The sequence below is a fragment of the Cygnus olor genome, chromosome 8 (assembly GCF_009769625.2).
Source record: "Cygnus olor isolate bCygOlo1 chromosome 8, bCygOlo1.pri.v2, whole genome shotgun sequence".
In the NCBI taxonomy this organism is placed as follows: domain Eukaryota; kingdom Metazoa; phylum Chordata; class Aves; order Anseriformes; family Anatidae; genus Cygnus; species Cygnus olor.
The window spans coordinates 9,383,603-9,397,378 of NC_049176.1; the positions used below are offsets into that span (position 1 = coordinate 9,383,603).

General features: G+C 63.7%; 3 protein-coding genes across 5 annotated transcripts; all 3 read right to left on the reverse strand.

Moving 5' to 3' along the window:
* Window positions 1-123: 123 nt before the first annotated feature.
* Window positions 124-4,424, reverse strand: LOC121074223 (flavin-containing monooxygenase 5-like). The gene is made up of 8 exons (XM_040566022.1): window positions 3,733-4,424; window positions 2,687-2,875; window positions 2,449-2,611; window positions 2,011-2,153; window positions 1,430-1,629; window positions 1,006-1,355; window positions 599-671; window positions 124-521 (listed from the first exon to the last, which is right to left on the reverse strand). The coding sequence occupies exons 1-8, from the start codon at window positions 3,865-3,867 to the stop codon at window positions 164-166; spliced, it is 1,611 nt and encodes a 536-aa protein (XP_040421956.1). The 5' UTR covers window positions 3,868-4,424; the 3' UTR covers window positions 124-163.
* A 31-nt stretch (window positions 4,425-4,455) lies between these two features.
* Window positions 4,456-7,953, reverse strand: LOC121074203 (flavin-containing monooxygenase 5-like). Of its 2 annotated transcripts, none has more exons than XM_040565991.1 (8): window positions 7,395-7,953; window positions 7,000-7,188; window positions 6,762-6,924; window positions 6,380-6,522; window positions 6,018-6,217; window positions 5,533-5,882; window positions 5,292-5,364; window positions 4,456-5,165 (listed from the first exon to the last, which is right to left on the reverse strand). In XM_040565991.1, the coding sequence occupies exons 1-8, from the start codon at window positions 7,524-7,526 to the stop codon at window positions 4,820-4,822; spliced, it is 1,596 nt and encodes a 531-aa protein (XP_040421925.1). In that variant the 5' UTR covers window positions 7,527-7,953; the 3' UTR covers window positions 4,456-4,819. The 2 variants fall into 2 exon arrangements, with proteins under 2 accessions (XP_040421925.1, XP_040421926.1); XM_040565992.1 differs by having other exon boundaries at window positions 7,000-7,225; window positions 7,395-7,607.
* A 1,631-nt stretch (window positions 7,954-9,584) lies between these two features.
* Window positions 9,585-13,555, reverse strand: PLPP6 (phospholipid phosphatase 6). 2 transcript variants are annotated; one of them, XM_040566011.1, is made up of 3 exons: window positions 13,283-13,555; window positions 12,331-12,764; window positions 9,585-10,433 (listed from the first exon to the last, which is right to left on the reverse strand). In XM_040566011.1, exons 2-3 carry the CDS (start codon window positions 12,722-12,724, stop codon window positions 10,063-10,065), a joined length of 765 nt encoding a protein of 254 aa, XP_040421945.1. In that variant the 5' UTR covers window positions 12,725-12,764; window positions 13,283-13,555; the 3' UTR covers window positions 9,585-10,062. The 2 variants fall into 2 exon arrangements, with proteins under 2 accessions (XP_040421945.1, XP_040421944.1); XM_040566010.1 differs by having other exon boundaries at window positions 12,331-13,251; window positions 13,283-13,554.
* Between the last annotated feature and the right edge of the window lie 221 nt (window positions 13,556-13,776).

A 13,776-nucleotide genomic window follows, 5' to 3' on the forward strand; every position in this document is an offset into this window, starting at 1 on the left:
ATATCCCGAGTTGGAAAGGACCTACAGGGATCATCGAGTCCAACTCCTGGCACAAGTATACCCAAAATTTCAGGCCATATGGCCATACAACCATATGACCATGTGGCTATATGTCTAAGAGCATAAGGTGGCCAGCAGGACCCGCGATCCCCTTTATTTCGGGTTAAGGGGAGAGCAAGACATAGGCGAGCGTGGCTGCAATCAAACCGACGCTGAAGAACACCTTGAGGACGTGCGGCACCAAGCTGGAGCGCGGCACCTTGCGCCCGGCCGCGCCGCGCAGGGGCTGGACGACGCGCTGCCGCTGGGTCAGGATGGCCGTGCGGGCGCCCTGCCACGCTCCCGGGCCCCGCAGGCGGTACTGGTAGGGCGTGCAGGGCCCCAGCAGCACCTCCAGCGCCAGCGGGGGGTCGGTGAGGAAGAGCAGGGGCAGGTTGGGCTTGACGCCCAGCTGGCAGGCGAGCTCGTCCATGTAGGGGATGTAATCCACCTGGATGGTGTGCCGCCGGCTCGCCACGTACCTGCGGGCAGGGAGGGAGGCTCGATGTATGGTCACGGAGGGGATGACGGCAGGGGTAATGCTGCATAGGGTCCTTACCGCTTGGCCATCTTCTCCTTGGTTTGTGCAATGTCAGCCAGCATGGTGCTGGTTGGAGGCAGCTCCTGCAGCCCTGGGGAAGGAGAGGAAGGAGGGAGAGCTGTGCTCCTGGCAGACGTGGGCCTCTGTACCCAGCGTGGCCTCTGCTCGTGCTTTGGGCCACCAAGCAGGGAGCAAGAGGGAGGCACGTGCAAAGAAAGAAAAGGGAGAAAGTAGGCTGCAGACAAGGAGAACTGTTACCAACCCTGCAAGATTAAAAGGAGCGCAAGGCTCGTTGTGAAATGCAATGTTGGTTTTTGTTCCTACACAGAAGGAGGACAAAAGGAGAAGGAGGTGCTACCAGCTTAACGACTTGGCTTTGCAGCACCTGGAAGAGCCTGGCTACATCCTCCACCCACCTCACTTACCCTTGAAGATGTGGGTGGCCCAGCGACACTGGAGCTCTGAGATGGGCATGATGGCTCCCAGGGGCTGGATGAAGCCGATGAAAGCCAGCGTCGGTTTCTCCAGGTCAACAGGGAACATGAATTTGTAGAGAGAGGCCTGGTTCTCCACCACCTTCACACAGTCCTCGAGGAAGGGGAAGGAGAAGCTGTACCCCGTGGCAAAGACCACGGCATCAATGTCTTCCCTGGTGCCATCCTCAAAGATGGCAGATGTCTCCGTGAACTCCTGAATGATTGGCTTCACCCGCACCCTGCCCGAAATGATGCGGTTGGGCAGGTCGTCGTTGATGGTCGCGTGCTGACTGAGGACCCTGGAGGGCACAGACAGAGCTCATGCGGGGCTGGGGGCACAGGCAGGTCCCCGTGGTACTGCCTGGGTGCTCACCGGTGCTGGGGCTGCAGACCGTAGAGCGCATGGTCAAAGCGGGCGTTGAGCTTCCTCTCTAGCACAAAGTTGCTCACAGAGAGGGGCAGCAGGCTCTGGAGGAGCTGGATGAAGCGGCTGAGGTAGGAGAAGTCGAAGGGGTACCCACCTTCCGCCACCCGGTGCATCACCCAGGCCCCGCGCTTGGTGCTGAGGAAGACCTGGGAGGAAGGAGAAAGGAGGCAGCGGTGTCGACCCACGTCCCACTGTGGTCCTCCTGTTCAGGTAGTCTTATATATTATATGCTAGCATATTATATTATAGGCTTTGGAGGGCTGGACCCCACTGTGCCCCTTGGGTGGATTGGGAGGGGATGAGGCGCTTTGGGTGGGTTCAGTGCTGGAGGGAGGGCAGATATTTGCTTGGTGCCCTCTGGAGTTGGATCACTCTTTAAACAAATACCCCAGTGAGCGAGAGGGGACATTTAATCTGAAGCGAGTTGCTGGCCCAAACTCAGACAGATTGCTTGGGCTGGGAATAAAAACAGGCTGGGCGCAAAGAGGAGCAGGAGAGTGTTGAGCCCGGGTGGCTCCGGAGCTCACCTGCTTGGCTGTGTGGCTCAGCTCCACCGCGATATCGATGCCCGAATTCCCAGTGCCGACCACGACGACCTGCTTCCCCGTGAAGGCCCATGGGCTCTTGTAGTCCCGGCTGTGCAAGTACCAGCCCTCAAAACTCTCCAGCCCTGCAAGAGAGAGCAAAGCTGTGCCGGGTGCGGGTGGCTGTGCCCTGCTCGGGCTGGTGGTGTGCTCTGGGAGCAGTCCAGCGGGACGGTGCCCAGCGAGGTGGTGCCATCTCCATCCAGCCTAGGAGATGCTCAGCATGGCCCTGAGCACCCCGCTCAGGCTTTTAACCCACAGGAGCATTTTGGCAGCAACCAGAGCTGGGTCAGGGCTCATCTGGTGGGGATGGTGCCGTGAGGGGTCTCGGGGGAGAGGCAAGCACCTGGTGGCAGGGGTGCGGGGCGCGTGGGAGCGTACCGGGGAAGGTGTGCAGCGGGAGGTGCGCGTCGGTGTGGTGCCCGGTGCACACCAGCACGGCGTCGAAGACGGCCGACTCCTGCTTGCCCTCGCTCTCGGTCACCACCTCCCAGCGGCCCGTGGTGGCGAAGTCGGGGCGCTTGGACACGCGGCACACGCTGGTCTGGGCAGGGGGGAGCGGGCGTCAGCATTTCACAGCGCTGGCCGCGTGTGTGCCCCCCAGGTCCCCGTCTCTCACCCTGAAGTGGATGTGCCGCAGCAGGTCGAAGCGCCGGGCGTACATGCGGAAGTACTCCATGATCTTGGAGTGGTGCATGTAGTTGGGGAAGTCGTCGGGGATGGGGAAGTCGCTGAAGCACATCATCTCCTTGGAGGTGTTGATGATGACGGAGCGGTAGATGCTGGCGCGGCCCTCCTCGGGCTGCTCCTGTGAGTGTGGGGCACGGCTCAGTGCCAGCCAGGGGGAGATTTGGGGGGGTTCCCAAAGCCTCCTGTGGTGCCACTGCCCCATCGGTCCCACAGGACGCCGAGCTGGCTCCGGTGTCAGCTCAGTGGCTGTCTGCACTCCCAGTGTCTCTGCCCCAGCAGCTCAGCCTCCGGCTCCCCTGCCTTGGCTCTGCTCCATCGCTGTTCCAGACCCACCACGGGGAAAAGCAGCGTTGTTTCAGCCAAGCAGCCCAAAATCCCAGGCTGGTGCTGTGCAGCGTGCCCCAGGCTCCCGCGCTCGTGGCAGGGCAGGGCAGGGCAGCGAGGCACGCCTGGTTGGCGGGGGTCCCAGTGAAAAGAGGCAGCCGCATCGCTTGGCGGGGGCAGGAACAAATCCGGGGGTTCCCCCGTGCAGGCAGAGCAGAGGCAGCGCCTGGTGCCGGTGCGTGGGAGAGGCACAGGAGCAGGGAGAGGAGCAGCCCGGGCTTCCAGGGACAGGCTGGGCAGGAGGGGACCGGGACAGGTAGGGGAGGGATGCCACCAGCAGCAGGACAGCTGGGGAGCGGGGGGGTAGGCACAGGGGAAGGGATGGGTGGGAGCGAGGCTGGCGGGGAAGGGAGGGATGGGAAGAGCGAAGCCTGAGCCAGAGCAGCGAGCCCTGGGGTGAGGGCTGGCCCCAGCCGCGGGTCCTTGGGCAGGATCCGTCCTGCTGCTGGTGGCACAGGTCCCCGTGCTGGCAGCACACCAGCCTGCGCCCAGGGGACGTCCCGCCGCAGGGCAGCGGTGCTTCGTTAGCTGCCTGTAAACGATCCCGTCCCTGCTGCCGCCCAGGGCAGCCCGGCACGGCGCGGGGCTTACCTCGAAGCGCCACAGCCCCCCGATGTCCCCGCTCCTCTCGAAGCAGGTGGGCTCCAGCCCCTCATCCAGGCAGCATTTCAGGGCGCACAGGCCGGAGGCGCCGGCACCGATGACGGCCACTCTCTGGGCAGCCATGGCCGGCGGTGGCAGCGGGGGAAGGCTGGCAGGGGGCACAGGATGCGTGCGGTGCCGCTCGGCCAGCACCAGGTGTCCCGGTGCTTCCCAGCAGGGGTGGCCGAGGGCAGCCGGGGCATTGCGAGAGGCTTCATCCAGACATGATCTACAGGTTCCCACAGCGCCGCGCCACACCTCCCGCCCGCCCTCCGCAAAGGGGTCATTATCTTCTGTAAGCACTTAATGATGTTGAATCCAGCCCCAGGGACTTCCTGGGTGTGGGGGCTGAGACGTGGCCGCGCTCCAAATTTTGGCAAGTCATGGCATGGAAAACAAGATGGGGGAGATGCTCCGGGCACTGGTGCCAGCCTCGGCGCGTGGTGGCCAGGAGCAGCTGGCGCTGTTCCAGCTCCCCAACCCACGTCCCCATCAGGCTGTGTGTGACAGGATGGGACTGATCCGTGCTGCTGTGACCCCGGCCATCTGCTCCGGCTCCGCGTGCCCCAGACGAGGCTGCTTTGCCATGGATACACGCGTGTGTATGCAGACCCCAAGCCGTGTGTGTCCCCAGCACGCAGGGGGACGTGAAAAACAGGACAGCTTTCTGGCTCTGTTTAAGACACTTTAATCCAGTCAGAAAATTTGCTGTGCCTTTGCCATGAAGGTATCATCATCAGTGGAGGCCCGTTGGGATTGTAGGTGACAGAACAGCCCGGCCAGTCCCCGCTCGGTGACAGCGGTGCCTGAGCAGGATGGGGTTTTCCCCACACAAGGGCAGGGTTTTTCCTCCATCCCGGTGCAGCCGTGGGGCATTATTTGGGGCTGCCACATCTGGGAGGCTCTGGTGCCTCAGGTTTGCTGTGCAGGGCCGTGCCAGCAAGCGGATTGCTCTCTTGGCACGGGGGGCACGGCTGCCATGGGGATGCACGGCCCGTCCTGGCATTGCCAACCCCACCAGGCAGAGAGCAGGAGCCTACAGGAGGACGAAGATGATGGCAAAGATGGCCATGGCCACGGCCAGCTTGCGGAGGAGCGGCAGGACGGAGACAGAGGTGTTCTCCTCCACGTGCCGCGTCTGCAGGGGCTGGACGACGCGCTGCCGCTGGGTCAGGATGGCCGTGCGGGCGCCCTGCCACGCTCCCGGGCCCCGCAGGCGGTACTGGTAGGGCGTGCAGGGCCCCAGCAGCACCTCCAGCGCCAGCGGGGGGTCGGTGAGGAAGAGCAGGGGCAGGTTGGGCTTGACGCCCAGCTGGCAGGCGAGCTCGTCCATGTAGGGGATGTAATCCACCTGGATGGTGTGCCGCCGGCTCGCCACGTACCTGCGGGCAGGGAGGGAGGGCTGGACCCTGTTCTCTGGTGGCACGTAGCCATGGGAGCCCACCAGCAGCCCCCCCCAGCCCGCGGTGCTCCTGTCTCATCCCAGCTGGTTCCCGGTGGGGTCTTACCGCTTGGCCATCTCTTCTTTCTTGTGCTTGATGTCAGCCTCCATGTCGTGCCTCGGGGGCAGCGTGCTCAGCCCTGGGGGAAAAGCCATGCGTCAGGGGGCTGCACGAGCAAAGGCACGGCTGGCTGCGACGGCCGAGGGCAGCAGCGTGGCACAGCTGGCTGCTGCCTCCCAAACACGGCTGGGCACCATCTGCCCTGGCTCCGGGGCTGCAGGCTCAGGGGACATTTTGTCTCGCTTACCCTTGAAGACACGGGTGGCCCAGCGACACTGGAGCTCCGAGATGGGCATGATGGCTCCCAGGGGCTGGATGAAGCCGATGAAAGCCAGCGTCGGCTTCTCCAGGTCGATGGGGAACACGTATTTGTAGAGGGAGACCTGGTTCTCCACCACCTTCACATAATCCTTGAGGAAGGGGAAGGAGAAGCTGTACCCCGTGGCAAAGATCACAGCGTCGATGTCTTCCCTGGTGCCGTCCTCGAAGATGGCAGATGTCTCCGTGAACTCCTGGACGTTCGGCTTCACCTGCACCCTGCCCGAAATGATGCGGTTGGGCAGGTCGTCATTGACGGTCGGGTGCTGGTCGAGGACCCTGGAAGGCAGAAGGAGCCATCAGGGCACCGGGGTGGGGAGAGTCTGCAGCGTCCTGCTCCAGCGGTGCTCGTCCCCAGGGGTGCTCGTCCCCAGGAATGGCTGGGACGGCGTCGGAGGGTGCGTTCCTTGGCACCTGTGCTTTGGCTTCAGGCCGTAGTGCGCGTGGTCGAATCTCATGTTGAGCTGCCTCTCTGTGAAGTCGCTTGCCATGGAGGAGGTCAGCAGCTGCTTCATGAGTGCCTTCAGGCGGGTGGTGAAGACGATGTCGATGGGGTACCCCTGTTGTCCAACGCGGTTGAGGATCCACGCACCGCGGCGGGTGCTGAGGAAGACCTGGGCGAACAAGAAAGTCACTTCCTCAGAGCTGTGGCGGCCGTGAGGACACCAAGGGCTCCCCTAGATGGGTGTCCTCGTGGAGCGGGTGGTGTCCCGCCTGGGGACGGTGCCACCAGGCACAGGGGACGCTCTGCCCGCGGGGACCCCGCTGCTGCTCACCTGCTTGGCCGTCTGGCTGATCTCCACAGCCAGGTCCGAGCCCGAGTTCCCGATCCCGATGACAACGACCCCCTTGTCCTTGAAGTCCTGGGGGTCCTTGTAGTCACGGCTGTGGAGGTAGCGGCCCTTGAACTTCTCGATGCCTGTGGGGAGGGAGGAGGGAGGCTGTGCTGGGCTGGAGGGCCCCCCCAAAATGAAGCAGGATCCGTGCTGTGGCCCCAGGGAGCCTTCCACGGCTCTGCCAGACCCATCCCAGAGAAAGACCATGCAGCGACGCACATGGAGCTGGGAGAAAAAGCAGCGAGGAGAGCAGGCGCAGCCACAGCACAGCTTTTGGGGGCTTTTTCTCACTGCAGGGGATGCGGGGCGCGTGGGGGCGTACCGGGGAAGGTGTGCAGCGGGAGGTGCGCGTCGGTGTGGTGCCCGGTGCACACCAGCACGGCGTCGAAGACGGCCGACTCCTGCTTGCCCTCGCTCTCGGTCACCACCTCCCAGCGGCCCGTGGTGGCGAAGTCGGGGCGCTTGGACACGCGGCACACGCTGGTCTGGGCAGGGGGGAGCGGGCGTCAGCATTTCACAGCGCTGGCCGCGTGTGTGCCCCCCAGGTCCCCGTCTCTCACCCTGAAGCGGATGTGCCGCAGCAGGTCGAAGCGCCGGGCGTACATGCGGAAGTACTCCATGATCTTGGAGTGGTGCATGTAGTTGGGGAAGTCGTCGGGGATGGGGAAGTCGCTGAAGCACATCATCTCCTTGGAGGTGTTGATGATGACGGAGCGGTAGATGCTGGCGCGGCCCTCCTCGGGCTGCTCCTGTGAGTGTGGGGCACGGCTGAGCGTGCCGGTGGCCCTGTCCCAATGCAGGTCACTGCCTTGTGACGGAGCTGGGGGGGGGGTTCTGCCACCCGCGAGGCTCCCCGGGACCCACCAGGATGTGCACGGATCCCGCCCCAGGACCCCACCGTGGCCGGCTTCAGTGCCCCTGCTGACACCCGCAGCCCGTGCCTGGCACGGCTTACCTCAAACCTCCACAGCCCGCCGATGTCCCTGCTCCTCTCGAAGCAGACGGGCTCCAGCCCCTCGTCCAGGCAGGCTTTGATGGCGCACAGCCCGCTGCTGCCCCCGCCGATGATGGCCACCCGCCTCGCCATGCCGCCCTGCGCCGCCGAGCCTTCGCCGGGGCTGGCTGCGGCCTGGCTTTATGGCGCACGGCGGCGGCGAGCGGGTGCCTCCCCTGCCGTCACTCCTCCCACGGGAGTCACGGGGCAGGCTGCCAGCGCTCGGCTCGCTCCGGCTGCTTCGCTTTTCTGGCAGAGGTTTGGGCCAGGAGCCGCCCCGGCGCCTGGCTGGGGACCCCCGGCAGGGGACACCGAGGGGGGCTGCCCGGAGCGGGGCAAGGGGCAGCTCAGCCCCGCGGTGTGCACGCTGGAAAATCAAACATTCCCTTGAACTTTTACCTCCAGGATTATTGGGATCGGCCCAGACCTGCTTACGCTGAACGCCGCTGGTACCCTGTGGGTGGGTGAAGTGGCTTCAGCTGCCCCGCGGGCACCCTCACTGCATTACCCGCGTCCCCGTGTCCCCGTAGCCGTGGCTCGCTCCTGGCCCACCCGTGCCAAGCCCCACAGCCCCCCTCGGCTCTGCTGGGACCCCTCTGCAAGCTCCATGGGGCCAGCACAAGGAGGACAGCTCTTCTGGGCTTTTCTCCCATCCCTCCCCACCCCGCTGTGCTGTGAAATGGCTGCGCGGGTTGCTGTCGCGTCGCCCCTTCTCCTTTAGCAGCTGCAAGAGGAACCAAAAGTCCCCACAGGCCCGGACTCTGCCCCCACCGTGCTCAGGACCATGACCTCTGCGCTGCGTGGGATGGGCTGCCCGGCACCCTGCTGCCCTCGCCGTGGCCTCGTGTGGGCGAAGGTGCCATGGGGCGAGCCCGGCGGGGAGCAGAGTTCTCCCCACTGCTCTGGGGACAAGTGACAAGTGACAGCGACAAGCGACAGCGGATACACGGGGAGAGCGAAGGCCTGAGGCACAGAGAAGAGGCATGGGGAGCCCCTGCCCGCAGGGAAGACCCCACAGCAGGAGCTTGGGGTGCTGGCTCGGCCCCATGGGGGAACATTTTTATTTCAGCCACCGTACTACGGGTTGCAGGCAGAGAGGAGGTGCTTGCACTGGCAGCCCTCAGGGTGCTCCTGCGTGCTGCAATCAGAGGAACAGCACTCAAACGCTGCCTGTTTTTTTTTGCAACTTAATTTTTTCCAGGGACTTAATGGCCACGAGCAGCCCCACCTGGCCCCAGTCATTCCTCACACACCCAGCATTATTTAAGCACTGCCCAGAGGCCTCTCTGCCTGCTGTGCCTGCGGCCCCACCACCATCAATTTCCCCGATTATCTGTGCTCTTGGCCCGTTTTGCAAGGTATGGTGGGACCAGCGCTGGCTGGCAAAGTCCTTGCCAGCTCTGCTGTTGCCCTCTACTCCCTCGCGATGCCGCCCCCCAGTGAAGGCAGAAATGGTTTGCTGAAGCCCTGTTCCTCGTCTGCCGTCCAGTGGAAGCCTCGTGGCAGGGGAGGGGAAGGGTTGGTGCAGCCGGGCTGGGGGGTCAGCGCAGACCTGTGTGCCGCGGGTGGAAGGCACGAGAGCAGGCTGGCGTCCTCCTAGAGGGAGAGCCTGGCTGCGGTGAGGCACAGCCTCACCTTCAGGAGGGTTACAGGGAACGCAGGCAGGGATCTGAGCAGCCCTGGGCTGGATGAGGGTCACAGCTTTCCCCTAGACCCCCCAGCGAGGCAGTTCCCACAGCAAGAGGGAATGTTTTAAGGCCCCAGGAGAGGCTGAGGCAGGACCCAGGCTCCTTGTGGTCCTCTCCTGCCAAGGGCAACCAGAAAAACTGGAAGAAAAGGTTGCCAGGACGAAGGGTGGCAGTTCAGGGGAGCTGCGGCAGTTAGTACAGCTCTGTGTTGTTGCCCTTGGGTGACTGAAAATCCTGTGGAGGGAGGAAAAAGAGCTGTAAAGCTCTGCACAGTGGCGTTATGAGCAGATTGCTGCTGGGAGCTGCTTCCCCATCCCCTGGAGATGGTATCGATGGCCCGAGCCCCTGGCTGCCCCCTTCCCTTCCCTGCAGTACTGGGAGCCAGATGCCTGTGTCCTTGTTGGCTGAGGTCTGGCCTTGGTGCAGTGCTTAAGCCAGGAGCGATAGGAAAGAGACGCACTGCTTAGGAGGCAGAGCTCTTTATAAACCTGAGGACAGGCCTCAGCGCGTCCTCTCTGCTCAGGTACCGTGGAGCACAGGGCGTGCTCGCAGCAGCGACGCAATCAGTGTATTTACAGCGCACAGATAACACGGGCGATTGCAGAGAAACCTCTGCAAAGCCCCAGCTATTACATCCACCATTGAGCTAACGCAGCAGGTGCCCGGCGAGGGCACGCTGATTCACAGTATCAGCAGCGAGCCGCCAGGCGGGCGCGCTGACCCCTCCCCAGGCTCTGCTTTGTCCCTGGAGAGCGGTCGGTGCCTGGCAGCCCGACAGGAGGGCGAGACAGCGCCGAGTGTCTAACTGCAGGCCCGGGAGCCTGCGGCACTGCTCGTGTGAAATTTTGGCTGGACAAATATGAGTTCAAGTCCCGGTGCCCCTCTCTGTGTGCGCGTGGAGAACGGGGTGTAAGCCTCCTCCTCCGGGAAGGCCGCAGCGGTCAGTGGGTCCAGAGAGCAAAGAGGGCAGGCGCGTTGAGCGGGGAGAGCCAGCAGTACTCCACCACGCTGTACAGCGCGTAGCCCAGGAGCAAGCCGAAGAGCACGTCCGTCACGTTGTGCCTGCCCAGCATCACCCTCGAGACGCCGACGATGAGGGCCCAGAGCACCACGAGGACCCGCAGCGGGACGGCGAGCACCAGGTGGTGCAGCACGAAGCGGCACACCAGGGCGGCTCTGGTGGCGTGGCCCGACGGGAAGGAGTACTTGTCCACCGAGACGGTGACGAACATGTCCATCTTGTTGTGCGTGGGCCGCGGCCGCCGGACGATCCCTTTCACCACGGCCACCAGCACGAGATCCAGCAGCAAGGCTAGGAGGAGGAACAGCGAGTGAGCGAGAAAGGAGGTTTATTTTTCCCACGGGAAACGAGACAAAAACAGAAGCCAAGCCGTGAACTAAGAAAACGCGGAGCTACCAAAGCCTGCCAAGAGAAGGCAGTCTTTGCCAGGGCTGCGATGCCCAGGCAGGGAGAGCACGGTGCTCCTCCGGGCTTCTGCCCGAGCACACCTCCGTCAGCACTCTGCTGTGCATAGCTGCACGGCATTTATTCGTGTAAAATCTGGCATTCGCAGCTCGGGGCTCAAATCCTCCCTTGTTTTGAAAGCCACGCAGGGGTTAATATTCCCTGCCTGCCTCTGCTGACTCAGCGTGGCTCTGCACGCACTGTTTTGACCCAGGTGAATGATCAATCCACCTCAGCTGTGCCTTGGTGTGAGCGGGGTCCCCGTGCCCCCAGCGGGTCTGGGGGCTTGCAGCTCCACGTCTGGCTTCTCCCTGCTGCTGGGGGCACCTGTGTACAAGTTAATCACCCCACTTTTAAGAGCTGAGTAAAGGGCGAATTAAATAACAACGGCTTGTTCCCAGGAGTCTAAAGGCTGCTGTGGCAGGAGTCAGAGGTGAAGTGTCTGTGAGAAATGCTCCGTCAGTACTTGGCAAGAGCAGCTGCTCGCACCAGGCAGTGCCTTCGCTATCTCAGCCCGGCTCTTGGTGCTGGCAGCCAGGGCTGCTTCTTCCAAGGAAATCTTGCCCGAGGGACTGATTTCTGTCCTATGGCCTGTGCCTGGGCACAAAGTCCTTCCTTTGGTCACTTCAGTTCACTCCCTCTGGTTAATCATTTAAGAACAAATTTTTTTTTTCTTAGAAGTAAACCTAGTTCAATCACTTCTTTTAAAACGTGGTTTGGGAGATTCAGCTCGGGCACCAAGGAAAGCTCGTTCCCCACGTGGGTGCTGCAAAAAAGCACCGAGGTGGGTGACTCCAGCTGGACACAGCCCTGGTGCCAGAACAGGCCTGCTCCTGGGGTAATGGTTTTATACTAAAAAAGGGTAAATTTAGATTAGATATTTGGAATAAATTCTTCACTGGGAGGGAGGTGAGGCACTGAACAGGCTGCCCAGAGGAGCTGCCCCATCCCTGGAGGTGCCCAGGGCCAGGCTGGATGGGGCTGGGGGCAGCCTGGGCTGGTGGGAGGTGTCCCTGCCCATGGCAGGGGGTGGAACTGGGTGGGCTTTGAGGTCCCTTCCAACCCAAACCATTCTATGGAAGGAGGTCAGAAGCCACCAGGTCCCTTCCCACCAGCTCTCCTGTGATGCTGTAATTTAACCATGCACTGCTAAATGGAAGAGATGCACAAAAGCATACACTTCCCACCAAACAAACTGAGAGTCACATAATTAATGTGAGACACCTATCATTTTGCAACTTAAAAGTGTAAGAACTGGGAATCCAGAAAGGTCTGTTGTTCTGGCGCTACCGCTGTTTCAAAGCGAGCAAAAACGAATTTACATATACCTACTAGGACAGGATGCTGGGGGGAAAAAGTACAGCACCACGTGTGATTAAAATGCATGCTCTGGATGAAGTTTCCACATTGGGTTTTACAGATCAGTGCCTGCAGCGAGCCCATGGGCACAGAGGTTTGGAAACTGGAATCCGGGTCCCACACGGGCACAGCGTTTGGAAAGCGGAGCAGCCACGCAGGTGCCACAGGGACACAGAGGTTTGGAAGCCGGAGCAGCCATCCAGATACCGCATGGGCACCGCGTTTGGAAGCTGGAGCAGCCATCCGTGTGCTGCAGCTCTGGGCGGACGTGCCAGCTGCTGGGAACCAGACGGCTCCCCCAGGGCTGTGACAGCCGGCTTTCCTCAGCTCTTCCCCATCCCTCGGGCCCCATCCTCCCGCCGCAGCGGCCCCCTCCCGGCCTCACCGAAGAGCAGGTTGAGCAGCACCTCCCTGGCGGCCGAGCTGTCGCTCTGGCAGAGCCCGTAGAAGGTGCCCAGCAGCCAGGGGATGCCGTGCCCCGACACCTCAACCACCTTCAGCAGCGGGCGGGCGCTGCCCCAGGCCGAGGCCTCCCCGGCGCAGACTCCCAGGCGCTTGGAGGCCCAGAGGTCGACGGCGAGCAGGGAGCTGAGGGCGATGCCCACGAAGGACGGGTTCAGCCTCATGCAGTCCTCCTCGGGCAGCGGCGGGGGCGCGGAGCCCCCAGACTCGCGGCGGCGGGACGGGCTGTCCGGGGCTGCGGGGCCGCGCTGGCTCAGCAGGGACACGAACTCCGGGCGGCCGGCGCGTCGCTCGCGGCTGCTGCGAGGGCTGGGCATGGCGCCGGGACGGGGACGGGACCGGGTGGTGGCACCGGGCCTGGCGGTGGGACAGGACCGGGATGGGACCAGGCCTGGAGAGGCCAAAGCAGGTCACCCACTGCCGGGCTGCCTCCTGCTGTCACCTCACAGGCCCAGCCACCCCCGGTACCCCTCTGGTGCCCCCCAGGTACCTCCCCGCTGTCCCCCTGTGCCCTCTGGTATCCCCCAAGTATCTCCCCGGTGCCTCCCGGTACCCCCTGTACTCCCCCGGTACCACTCGGTGCCCTCTGGTAACCTCCCGGTATCCCCTCAGTGCCTCCCGGTATCCCCCAAGTACCTCTCCGGTGCCCCTTGTACCCTCCCAGTATCTCTCCGGTGCCCCCTGTGGTCACCCGGTGCCCTCCAGTATCCCCCACGTATCTCCCCGGTGCCTCCCGGTACCCCTACGGTGCCCCCTGTACCCCTTCGGTACCCCTCGGTGCCCTCCGGTAACCTCCCAGTAACCTTCCGGTACCCTCTCAGTGCCCCCAGTATCCCCCGAGTACCTCTCCGGTGCCCCTTGTACCCTCCCGGTACCTCTCCGGTGCCCCCTGTAGTCACCCGGTACCTTCCCGGTGCCTTCCGGTGTCCCCCGAGTATCTCCCCGGTGCCCCCTGTACTCCCCCGGTGCCCTCCGGTAACCTCCCGGTACCACTCCGGTGCCCTCCGGTATCCTTCCGGTACCCCTCGGTGCCCGCCGGTAAGCTCCCGGTATCCCCTCAGTGCCTCCGGTATCCCTCGAGCATCTCTCCGGGTCCCCCCGGTGCCCCTCGGTGCTCTCCGGGTCCCCCCGGCGCCGGCCCCGTCCCGCGCAGCGCCGCTTCCGCTCCCTGCCCCACGTGCCGCCCCCGGTTACCGCGGCGACCGCGCTCGGCGACGCCGCCGCCTCCCCCTAGCGGCGGGGCCGGCGGACGGTGGCCGGCGAGGGCCGCAAAGGCGGCGGCGGCGGCGCCTTCGCCCTGCCGGCGCCGGTGCGGGCGCCGGTGCTCGGCGGCGGGCGGCGATGGCGGGGCGGGGGGGGGCCGGCCGGG

Bases quoted from the DNA above. Each gene is read 5' to 3' on its own strand.
- LOC121074223 (XM_040566022.1), bottom strand. From the start codon at position 3,867: ATGGCTGCCCAGAGAGTGGCCGTCATCGGTGCCGGCGCCTCCGGCCTG. The intron at 1,630-2,010 runs GTGAGCTCCGGA...CCTTCCTCCCAG, and splicing joins TGAGCCACACAGCCAAGCAG to GTCTTCCTCAGCACCAAGCG. The intron at 672-1,005 runs GTAAGTGAGGTG...CTCCTTCCCCAG, and splicing joins GGCCACCCACATCTTCAAGG to GGCTGCAGGAGCTGCCTCCA.
- PLPP6 (XM_040566011.1), bottom strand. From the start codon at position 12,724: ATGCCCAGCCCTCGCAGCAGCCGCGAGCGACGCGCCGGCCGCCCGGAG. The intron at 10,434-12,330 runs GTGAGGCCGGGA...TCCTCCTCCTAG, and splicing joins GCTGCTCAACCTGCTCTTCG to CCTTGCTGCTGGATCTCGTG.
- LOC121074203 (XM_040565991.1), bottom strand. From the start codon at position 7,526: ATGGCGAGGCGGGTGGCCATCATCGGCGGGGGCAGCAGCGGGCTGTGC. The intron at 5,365-5,532 runs GTAAGCGAGACA...CTTTTCCCCCAG, and splicing joins GGCCACCCGTGTCTTCAAGG to GGCTGAGCACGCTGCCCCCG. The intron at 5,166-5,291 runs GTAAGACCCCAC...CCCTGCCCGCAG, and splicing joins AAAGAAGAGATGGCCAAGCG to GTACGTGGCGAGCCGGCGGC.